The sequence below is a fragment of the Amphiprion ocellaris genome, chromosome 19 (assembly GCF_022539595.1).
Source record: "Amphiprion ocellaris isolate individual 3 ecotype Okinawa chromosome 19, ASM2253959v1, whole genome shotgun sequence".
Lineage (NCBI taxonomy): Eukaryota > Metazoa > Chordata > Actinopteri > Pomacentridae > Amphiprion > Amphiprion ocellaris.
The window spans coordinates 442,898-454,666 of NC_072784.1; the positions used below are offsets into that span (position 1 = coordinate 442,898).

Sequence of the window (11,769 nt, forward strand, 5' to 3'; positions counted from 1 at the left end):
TTGTGAAAGAGTAGCTTGTTATTTTTTTTTGTCCTATAGCCCACAACTGATAACGGTTACATTTTCTAAAATGAGATTTTACGTTGGATCGATTGCATTTGACGGCTCTCTGTAGGCTTTTAAAGGAAGAAAACATAAGCTTTAGAAACTTTATATTTAAATCACCCCTGAATTTATAACTTAAAATATTTTCTCCATTTACCCTTATAAAAATGAAGGATCAGCAAATGTATTAATATGTAGAAAACCATTAAGCATAATGTGCCATAATATATTTACCTCTATTGATGATAGAGTTGTGTTGGTCCTTACTTCAGACTCAATTGCTGACTGATAACTTACTGTAAGCCTCAGGTTAAACTTTTTAAAAAACAATTTATAATGATTTTTTTATATAAATATATATATACATGTGGCGCTGGCATGGTACACACTGGCATGATTTCTATTCAGTCAGTTTGTAAAATGATCAGAAAATTTTCGGTTATACATCTTTTCATAGAAGCACCAATGGAATCATGTAATTTATTCATTTAATCTAAGTTGCTGTATTAAGCAGGAATTCTCCTTGCTCAATGTTTTTTAGTGACAATCACTCCATAACCTGATGATTGGGACCTGTCAAAATTTGACGAAAGGTGGTTTATAGTACTCTCTTCTGTTCTTCGGTTCTTTCAGTGTTTACTGATTTCAGCTTTAACCTGCTGAAGTTAAAGCTGATACTTTAATTGTACTGAATGTAGCTCCAGGTTCAAAATGTGCACATAAAACACCAGGTATCTGGACTGTAATTTTAGCCTTTCTCAACTAAAACGTAAGACTTAATAGAAACACTCATTCGTTTTACTCCTAACATCTGAACCAAAATCTGTACTTAGGATCGTTTTATTGGATACAGTAAAATGTAAAGCATGTACCAATAACACAACATTTTACATTTCTTTAGTCACATAAAACCCTTTTCAGAAGCATTATGTCCCGGCTCACAGTATGGCAGGTTTCACAAGCATGATCTCAGGATGGGGGAAACTTAAATTCTGTTCATTTTGTCGTCTGGTACATCAGCGAGATCAGCGTTTCTTTTTAATGAACAAACTAGTAAGGATTATTAGGGATGTTTTTACCGTGACATGCTTCGACTGCGTCCAAGGAGGCCATAGAGATCAGACAGCGGGTGAAGGACTCCATGAACCTGGACGAGGAGGTCTAAACCAGGGCTGTTCAACATGCAGCCCGTGGGCCAAAAGCGGTCCTCCAGAGGGTCCAGTCCGGCCCTCAAAGTGTAAAAATTCAGAGAAGACATTAACTGCAGATTGTAAATTAGTAAAGCTATAAATTTAAAATCATTTCTAGACCATGACAAGTTGTTTGGATCAGAAAGTAAAATACTAGATTGTTCATTGTTCTTTTGTCGTCTCGTTTTTGTCATATTTTGTCATGTTTTGTGTCTTTTTTTTGTCTGACTTTTGTTGTCTCGTGTTTTTGTCGTTTTGTTTTCTTTTTGTCTCGTTTGTGTTTTTTGTCTTATTTTTGTCACTTTGTGTTTTGCTTTATTCGTTGTTTTCTGTATCATGTGTGTCGTTTTGTGTTTTTTTGTCTCACTTGTGTTGTTTGTCTATTATTGTGTCTTTTTTTCTCACTTTTGTCAGTTTTGGTCTCATTTAGATCATTTGTGTAATTTTTTTGTCTCGTTTTTGTCCATTTTTTGTTGCTTTGTTTTGTGTCTCATTTTTGTAATATTTTCTATTGTTTTTTGTTTTTTTTGTCTAATTTTTGTCATTTTGATTTCAAATTGAATTCATTTATCTTAATAAATTTCAGGTTGTTCATGATGTTTAGTAAAAAGATAATTTCTTAAATGTGAACATTTTTGCACTAAAACAAAGGAACCATCAGGAGTTGTGGTTATTTATAGGTTATTATGCTGTGGTTTTACTGGTTCGGTCCACTGGAGATCAGACTGGACTGAGTTGGACTCTCCTGGTCTAACCTCTAACATCTGGCCTTCCTCCTCCAGAGCTCATCGGACAGCGGCTAGAGTTAACCCTAAAAATAACCCCGCCTATCAGATTCAGACAGACCTGTCAGACCAGCCACCAGATAAAAAGAAACGTCATTGCATGTCTGATTCTGAGGAAGACGCAGTTGAAACACGTCAAGGTAAAAACATCCTAAATAACCTCACTAACTCGGCGGTTAAACAGAAACGCTAACCTAACTCCAGAACCCTGCTGTCCAGCCTTTTCACTTGCGGTCAGCCAGTCTCTGCAGGAGGGCGATGACAGTGTCCTGTTTGGAGGACAGCAGCTCCAGAGCCGTGGCTATCCGTCCCAGAGACTCCGACATTCGTACCTCCCTCCTCTCACGCCTCTTCTCTCGGGCTTCAACCCTCCGGCGAGCCACTCTGTCCAGGTAGGCCTGCTCCTCCTGCTGCTTCAGGATCTCTTGGAACAACATCACGCTGCTCTGCTCCTTGTTTCCTTTCTGGCTCTGGCCTTCACTTCCTGCAGACAACGAGGTGGTGACAGAAGAAGAGAGGCAGGAGGACGAAGGAGGAAATGAAGAGGAGAGGCCCAGAAGATTCTGACTGTGGGTGAGCGGCGTCGTACTAAGGCGAAACGGGATGACGCCAGAGGAGAAGGATGGAGTTTTACAGGTCGTGTAGCCAGATGTGCTGAGGTCTGCGTTACTGGTTGAGCCTAGAGAAGGAGACGTAGACGCTGATTCTGTAAAACAAGGTGAGGAGATAAAGGATGGAGCTGGAACGATGGAGGCTGGGTGGATACTGGTGGTCACCATGTCTCCATTCAGGACAATCAGAGGTTTTAGATCTGGAGCGTTTGTTGGACTAATGGTTGCTGCGTTCACTGAGGTACTGGCTGTGGTGCTGCTGATGGTAGCGGACCCCAGACCCACCGACTCCCCTCCGGCCATAGAGAAGTCCCCGTTGGGCCGGATGATGGTGGTGGACTGAGGAAGCTGTGCTGGTTTGGCAGCGATCTTTGTCAAAGGACTCGGCAGTGTAGAAACTGAGTTACTGCCTTTGTTTCTTTTGTTGTTGATGATCTGAGTGCCGATAGTGTCACAGAGCGTGGCGTCCATCAGCTGCAGAGAGGACAGACAGGCATAAAGACATAAAGAACGGACATGAATAAGCACACTTAACCCTCCTGTTGTCTTCATTTACGGGCACCACAAAAAAATTGCTGGATTTTGGTCAATTTTTATGTGAATGTTCTTAAAGAAACATTTTTTTTTACATTTCTTTTTTTCCAATAAAAAAAATGTTCAAAAATTTCCCAAAAATTTTGAAACATGGCCATCAGAAGTTTCACTGTGAAAAATATATTTTTTTCCACATTTTCAAACTTTAAAACGGGTCAATTTGACCCGCAGGACGACATGAGGGTTGAGCCCTGGTCGACGTGCTCGCCTGTCTGTTAACCTGACAGCATCTGAACAGTTCATCCTGGTAAATGTTCTGTTACACCTGGTATCATCTACAGATCACTTTAAACATGGTGCTTGTCTGAAGTGGCTGCAGTCACACTAAGCTGGTATCCTTGGAGTGTTTTAGACTCAGATCTGACTTCTTACAGTCGTATCAAAGCTGTCACCAAAGCAGCTTTTTACCAAGTCAACAGAATAAAGCGTTTTGTCTCCCAGAAAGACCAGGAGAACCTCATCCATGCGTTCATCTCCACTAGACTGCATTACTGTGGTGGTATTTTAACAGAACTTCAGCTGATCTAGAACGCTGCTGCTGGAGTTCTAACCAGGACTAAGATCTGAACACATCACACCACCTCTAAAACCTCTACACTGGCTTCCAGTCAGTCACAGAATAGATTTTATTTGTAAATCCCAGAATCCATCTGTGATCTGTTCAGAGAATCCAAACCCAGCAGAACTCTTAGATCCAGGATCAGGTCTAGTCCAGACCAGAGTCGGACTAAACATGGAGAAGCAGCATTTAGATGTTCTGGAACAAACTGCCAGTGGGGATTAAACTTTCATCAGATGTAGACACTTTCAAATCCAGGTTAAAAGCATTTCTTTTCTCATTATATGCATGAAATCTGCATGATATCGTTTAACTATCCGCTCCTCACTGTGATGCTCTGAATGTTTTATGTAAAGCACTTAGAACCGTCTTGGACATGAAGGGTTACATACAGATAAACTGGCCTTGGCTAATACACACAAACAAACAACATATTCTGGGTTATGTGAAGTGATTTGGGGATTTTTCCACATTCTGGCACCAACATATGTTCAAAAAGCACAAAACAAACAGTTTGAATGCTTGTATTGCTAGAGGCAGACCTCTCCAGAATCATAAACAGCTCATGTATGTCGGGTTTTACTTCATTCACCTTGTTCTATAATTTCAGACTGAATGGAGACAGAGTTTGTAGCAGAAAACATTAACGAAACTCATCCATGATGTTAACAGTGACTGAAGTTCAGCTTTGTGTTTGTAGAAGTCTTTCCTCTGAGTTTATTAATAAACTGCAGCATCAACCAGCAGCAGGATGAACGTCTCAAAGCGACAGCAGTACTTTTATACAGCCACAGTAAGTGCATGTATTCTGTGTGTAGTACTTCTTACAGCAGGCTGTCTGCAGTAGAGGTACTGATGTGTACATGGAAGTATTCAAGGACTACACAGAAAACATCAACAACCAAAATATGGCAGCAGGAGCCAGATAAGAACAAAAACACCTTTTATGTTGCTGTCATTTCACTAATTATCATCACACATGGGTGAACTCTTAGTGTTTTGGGAATGATATAAATATGATCATATTTATAATTCTAAAACATGCCAGGCTACGATCCATTCATTCAATAGAGAGTCTATTCAAACACCATTCTGCAGAATATATCTGATGCAAATGCTGTTAATTGCATCTAATAGGGACTTCTGGCATCAAACCATTCTGTGTTTTAGCTACCAATAAAGCTACAACTATGATTTCTGTTGTTTTTAAACTGACACTGTTTTCAAAAGTATCTTGAATTTGTCCCAGAAACTTACTGTAAACCCATATATCTTTGAACAGCATTAACCCAGAAACTCCTTGAATTGCAGCTATCACTGTCTCCAAACAGAATAAAAAACAGCTTCTTTCTGAGAGCCATCACCACCCTGAACTCTCACATGTAACAACCAGCCAACAATATCATGTAAAATGTGCAGATATACATCCCTGTTTCTGCTGCTGTGGCTCTACACTACCTCAGTATTCTATGTTCTGTGTACTACCTCAGTATTCTATGTTCTGTGTATTACCTCAGTATTCTATGTTCTGTGTACTACCTCAGTATTCTATGTTCTGTGTACTACCTCAGTATTCTCTCTATGTTCTGTGTACTACCTCAGTATTCTCTCTATGTTCTGTGTACTACCTCAGTATTCTATGTTCTGTGTATTACCTCAGTATTCTATGTTCTGTGTACTACCTCAGTATTCTATGCTCTGTGTACTACCTCAGTATTCTCTCTATGTTCTGTGTACTACCTCAGTATTCTATGTTCTGCGTACTACCTCAGTATTCTATGTTCTGTGTACTACCTCAGTATTCTATGTTCTGTGTACTACCTCAGTATTCTCTCTATGTTCTGTGTACTACCTCAGTATTCTATGTTCTGCGTACTACCTCAGTATTCTATGTTCTGTGTACTACCTCAGTATTCTATGTTCTGTGTACTACCTCAGTATTCTCTCTATGTTCTGTGTACTACCTCAGTATTCTCTCTATGTTCTGTGTACTACCTCAGTATTCTATGTTCTGTGTACTACCTCAGTATTCTATGTTCTGTGTACTACCTCAGTATTCTATGTTCTGTGTACTACCTCAGTATTCTCTCTATGTTCTGTATACTACCTCAGTATTCTATGTTCTGTGTACTACCTCAGTATTCTCTCTATGTTCTGTGTACTACCTCAGTATTCTATGTTCTGTGTACTACCTCAGTATTCTATGTTCTGTGTACTACCTCAGTATTCTATGTTCTGTATACTACCTCAGTATTCTATGTTCTGTATACTACCTCAGTATTCTATGTTCTGTGTACTACCTCAGTATTCTATGTTCTGTGTACTACCTCAGTATTCTATGTTCTGTGTACTACCTCAGTATTCTATGTTCTGTGTACTACCTCAGTATTCTCTCTATGTTCTGTGTACTACCTCAGTATTCTATGTTCTGTGTACTACCTCAGTATTCTATGTTCTGTGTACTACCTCAGTATTCTATGTTCTGTGTACTACCTCAGTATTCTCTCTATGTTCTGTGTACTACCTCAGTATTCTCTCTATGTTCTGTGTACTACCTCAGTATTCTATGTTCTGTGTACTACCTCAGTATTCTATGTTCTGTATACTACCTCAGTATTCTATGTTCTGTGTACTACCTCAGTATTCTATGTTCTGTGTACTACCTCAGTATTCTATGTTCTGTGTACTATCTCAGTATTCTATGTTCTGTGTATTACCTCAGAATTCTATGTTCTGTGTACTACCTCAGTATTCTATGCTCTGTGTACTACCTCAGTATTCTCTCTATGTTCTGTGTACTACCTCAGTATTCTATGTTCTGTATACTACCTCAGTATTCTATGTTCTGTGTACTACCTCAGTATTCTATGTTCTGTGTACTACCTCAGTATTCTCTCTATGTTCTGTGTACTACCTCAGTATTCTCTCTATGTTCTGTGTACTACCTCAGTATTCTATGTTCTGCGTACTACCTCAGTATTCTATGTTCTGTGTACTACCTCAGTATTCTATGTTCTGTGTACTACCTCAGTATTCTATGTTCTGTGTACTACCTCAGTATTCTATGTTCTGTGTACTACCTCAGTATTCTATGTTCTGTGTACTACCTCAGTATTCTATGTTCTGTGTACTACCTCAGTATTCTATGTTCTGTGTACTACCTCAGTATTCTATGTTCTGTATACTACCTCAGTATTCTGTTCTGTATACTACCTCAGTATTCTATGTTCTGTGTACTACCTCAGTATTCTCTCTATGTTCTGTGTACTACCTCAGTATTCTATGTTCTGTGTACTACCTCAGTATTCTATGTTCTGTGTACTACCTCAGTATTCTATGTTCTGTGTACTACCTCAGTATTCTATGTTCTGTGTACTACCTCAGTATTCTATGTTCTGTGTACTACCTCAGTATTCTATGTTCTGTGTACTTCCTCAGTATTCTATGTTCTGTGTACTACCTCAGTATTCTATGTTCTGTGTACTACCTCAGTATTCTATGTTCTGTGTACTTCCTCAGTATTCTATGTTCTGTGTACTACCTCAGTATTCTATGTTCTGTGTACTACCTCAGTATTCTATGTTCTGTGTACTACCTCAGTATTCTATGTTCTGTGTACTACCTCAGTATTCTATGTTCTGTGTACTTCCTCAGTATTCTATGTTCTGTGTACTACCTCAGTATTCTATGTTCTGTGTACTACCTCAGTATTCTATGTTCTGTGTACTACCTCAGTATTCTATGTTCTGTGTACTACCTCAGTATTCTATGTTCTGTGTACTACCTCATATCCACTCACCCCCTGCAATACAGTCATACCAAAGTGTGCAACACACTTTTATACAGTGCAATGCATTATTTTTCTTTACAATTCTCATATATTTTTAAAGATATTTATCATTTTTGACATTTATATTGTATATTTGTAAATAGAGTTTGTTTGCACTCCCTTTAGGATTTTCAAGAATTTTATCTGCACCTTTTGCTATGTTTGCACTGAAAAGGAGAAGCTCTCCGAACTTGTTGTACACTGTATGATGACAATAAAGCACATTCTATTCTATTCTATTCTATTTCTATTCTATTCTATTCTATTCTATTCTATTCTATTCTATTCTATTCTATTCTATTCTATTCAACATATTGCCAATCCTAGAAACTATCACTACACATATCAGTCTTCCTGTTCTTTCACAACACATATTCAGTTTATATATATTTATAATGGTGGTGAAAGATTTAGTTGAACTCTGCACCACGTTTTAAACCAGTGGATGTTCGATAAGTAAAACCAGGCTTCTCATTTCTAACCTGTAACCATGGATTCTAATGTGACCTGTACCTCTGGTTACCTATTCACATCTTGTTTCCTTTGGGGATACTGCTGGGATACTGTGGGAAGCTAGTTAGCCATATTGCTGTGGTTTATTTTATTTAAATAATCCACCTCCTGAAGTCTCTTAAAGAGATCTATTGTTCTTATTGCACACTTCTAAATGCTATAAAAGCAGAGTGCAGGGTTGTAGTTGCTAAACTGTGATTAGAAAGTTCTTCTAAAGGAGTTTGTGTTCGGTTGCTTTTGTCTTTAAGGTGAAAAATACCACAAAGGAATATTCATGTTTCTGGAGCTGTAATTTAAACCGTCTGTCAGTCTGTGGTTTAGATAAACAGCAAAAACCTCCAACAGACCAGGAGGAAGTCAGAAAGAGGAGCAGGATAAGGAGAGAAGTTGGAGGTTTATTCAGTTTTCTAATGAAACTCACAAGGTTTGTTTTTGTTTCTCAGTCAGAACACCAACCTGATCTAGTTCTATTCCTGAGCTCATTGTTCAGATTAACTCCACTAGTGCCTGATGTTTAGTTCCAGTCCTCCCTCAGTGCTTTTTAACAGAGTGCAGTAATAAACTACTCATTCGGTCCCCAGGTTTAGACTCACATCGAAGAACTCCCAGGATGTTTTGGCGTGTCCCGTCTCCCGGCTGCGGTCTTTAACCCTCTTGTACGTGACGATCAGGTTGTTCCATTTGCGGCGGATCTTCTCCACAGGAAGTATGTGGCCCTTGGAGGCCATCTCCTCCTGGACGCTCTGGAAGAGCTGAGAACGTTCCCGAGTCTCGTACAACCCCCAGCGCCTTCCCACCGCCTCGATCAGACACAAGACGGCTTTGGAGGAGAAATCAGAGCCAGAGGGAAGCGTCTTCTCTGAGGTGGCGGGAGGCATGACTGCAGCTGGGACGAGAAAAGTGACTTTATTTAGTATTTGTGGGGGTATTTAATGTGTAGATGGGTTCAGAGGAGATCAAATACTTCACATGTATCAGGAGAAAAATCATTCAGGTCCTGAAAACACTATTTTACCACAAAGTTTTACTAGTTTTCCCTTTAAAGTCTTTGAAGTGATTCTATTTTCTTGGTGCTCATAGTTTGAAAAACCTGATGGAACGTTGTTCTATTCAATGTTAAATATTTGTATGAATTAAATATATATGACTATGGTATTAGGAAATAAGAGTTATTATATTTTGGTATGTAGTTATAACTTCATTTATTTATTTTAGGATGTATTATATAACTTATTTTATAACTACTACTATTCATTTCATAGGAATATTAACTTATATATTTGTTTAATACTGAGTTAAACAGCATATTATAATCCCTCCAACCAGAATCAAGCATTATTTACATCAGAATCTGATCAGTTGTTATCAATCAATTCTGATCAAACCACACAGACGCAGTAGCAATAAAGCAGAACATGTTTGTGATAAATAATATTAAATAATGTTGATTTCTAACCTTCAAAACCACAATTTATCAGTCACAAACTGAAAAAAAGGAAGAATCATTTGATTTTCAGCTCTCTAACAATCCTCCATCACCTGTGATATTCCAGCCATCAGAACACAAACAAATCTCAGCTTAAAATCAGAATATTTCACTGAATTAAGTCACTTTTTTCTACATCTCTGATTCAAAAAAATCTGCAAAAATAGACAGTTTCTATGAACCACATTCTATTAAAAAAAAATAATAATAACATTCTGCACTCCTCAGTACAACCATGAAGTCATTTACAGTCAGCTGTGAAAAAAGAAATATAAGAGAAATGAAGATATTTTTTCAGCTAATCTGGACTGAACTGCAGGATGTGTTTAAACAGATACAGGATCCAAACATGGAAACAAATACAAAATCAACTGGATATCTATAATTTGAGCAGCACCTGAGGGGATTTGGATACAGATTTTACACTGTAGGGTTTTTTTTTCCATTAAAAAAAAGAAAAAAATCTAAGAAAAGTTTTTTTTTCCTTTTATCTTTTCCTTTGTTTTTTACTATTTAAGGCACTAGAACATTGTTATGCTGCATAAATGTATGTATGTTTGAATTTTCTCTATTTATAACCATGGTTGTGCTGTTCTCAGAGAGGTGCAGGAATTTAAATCACAGTCAAAAATGAAAACATGAGTAAAAAATGAAACTGAAGCAAAAAAAAAAAAAAAAAAACGCCCCCAAACCTGCTACAGAATTAAATCTGTGCATGTTTAGTTACGTGTAATAGAGCACTATAGAATTATTATTGTATTATTGTGTTTACACACCAATAAATCTCATTATTTAACAGAATAAATCCCTTTATGCCCTACAGGTTGTGCCTTTTCCCACAGAGTCATGTGATCTGTTCCAACCCCTCAGTGTTTGGAATAACATCCCCATCTGATATCCCGAACTGGAATTATGAATGGATGCAGGTTTTATTCCTTTGGGAATCAGGAGAAAGACTGGCTCTACAGACACCTGTCCCTCAGGTGTCCATGTTAGATACAACGTCTGTTTATTAGATCCTGATGGAAGGCTTTCTCACCTGGAGCGATCTTCAGGTAAGTTTTTCCATCTCCTGATGTGGTGAAGAAGCGATCTGTGCTCACAGGATCTGAAGACAGAACAGATTAAAGACAGGATGAGTTGCGAAAGCAACAGATTTGGATATAAAATGTGAAATATGATGAATAAGAAGAGTTTAGAGGAATTCCAGGTTTGGTTTTAGGTCTTTGCAGAGCAGCTGTGAAGGGAAAGAGCGAAAACATGGTTGATGTGCACTCACACAAGATCACGGGAGTAGTAGTGGTGTCAGCCAGCTCCTCTGCAGTCTGCTCCCCTCCTCCTCCTCCTCCTCCTCCTCCTCCTCCTGCATCTCCGCAGGGCGCAGGCGGCTCCTGGCTGCCCACCACCAGCGCAGATGGGTTCTCCTCCAGCGCCTCCGTCTTCACATGCATCTCCACCACGTTCCTGCCTCCTCCCTGCAGATTCCCTTCCATGGCTCCACAGCAGCTAGAAAACCCAAACGGAGGAGAGCTGCTTCTGTCTGCGCAGGCGTTGGATCGAGGGAGAAAGTTTGGAGATCGGTGATGCAGACTCCAGCCGGAAGTCATGCAGCGAGAGGCAGGACTCCCCCACGGCTTCTCCTTGCTGGGATGGACAGACGACACATCCTCCGTGGGTTTTATTTCCAGACAGGGCAGAGAAATGGCTGCGTGGTCCACCTCGGATCAGCTGACGGATGCGCAGAGCGGCTGCGCAGCTCAGATCACAGACCGTATAGTCCCTGACCTGAGCTCAGATCTGCTGCTGACAGCACTGACGTCAGCTCACACCGTAGACTGTAGAATAAATTATTAGACTGTATAATCATTTATCATACACTCTATGTACGGTGCATGTGAGGGAACAGTGAGACGATGATCCAGATTCATAGACTCATCATTTACTGCAGATTCCCATCTTATATTGTGTCTTTAATACAACTCATCTCTTTTCTATCCCACAAGAAAAAAAGAATCAGTTTTTTTTCTAACATCTGCTCCGATGAACATCCCATAAATGAACTGGTCAAGATAAATAGATGTATACCTGATGAGTAATGTATAATTTACTCTTTATATCTCACATAAAGTTTCTTGGAACTGCCAAATATGTTCCAGG

At 39.1% G+C, this 11,769-nt stretch overlaps 1 protein-coding gene across 1 annotated transcript; it reads right to left on the bottom strand.

Annotated features, from left to right (window-relative positions):
• Positions 1 to 869: 869 nt before the first annotated feature.
• Positions 870 to 11,738, bottom strand: LOC111587488 (uncharacterized). Its single transcript, XM_023297461.3, has 4 exons — positions 10,892 to 11,738; positions 10,652 to 10,720; positions 8,720 to 9,012; positions 870 to 3,105 (listed from the first exon to the last, which is right to left on the bottom strand). Exons 1-4 carry the CDS (start codon positions 11,217 to 11,219, stop codon positions 2,245 to 2,247), a joined length of 1,551 nt encoding a protein of 516 aa, XP_023153229.2. The 5' UTR covers positions 11,220 to 11,738; the 3' UTR covers positions 870 to 2,244.
• Positions 11,739 to 11,769: the final 31 nt, after the last annotated feature.

Excerpts from the sequence above, each read along its gene's own strand:
- LOC111587488 (XM_023297461.3), bottom strand. The coding sequence starts at position 11,219 with ATGACTTCCGGCTGGAGTCTGCATCACCGATCTCCAAACTTTCTCCCT. Across the intron at positions 10,721-10,891 it reads TACTACTCCCGTGATCTTGT|ATCCTGTGAGCACAGATCGC; the intron begins GTGAGTGCACAT and ends TTCTGTCTTCAG. Across the intron at positions 3,106-8,719 it reads CATCCTGGGAGTTCTTCGAT|CTGATGGACGCCACGCTCTG; the intron begins GTGAGTCTAAAC and ends TCCTCTCTGCAG.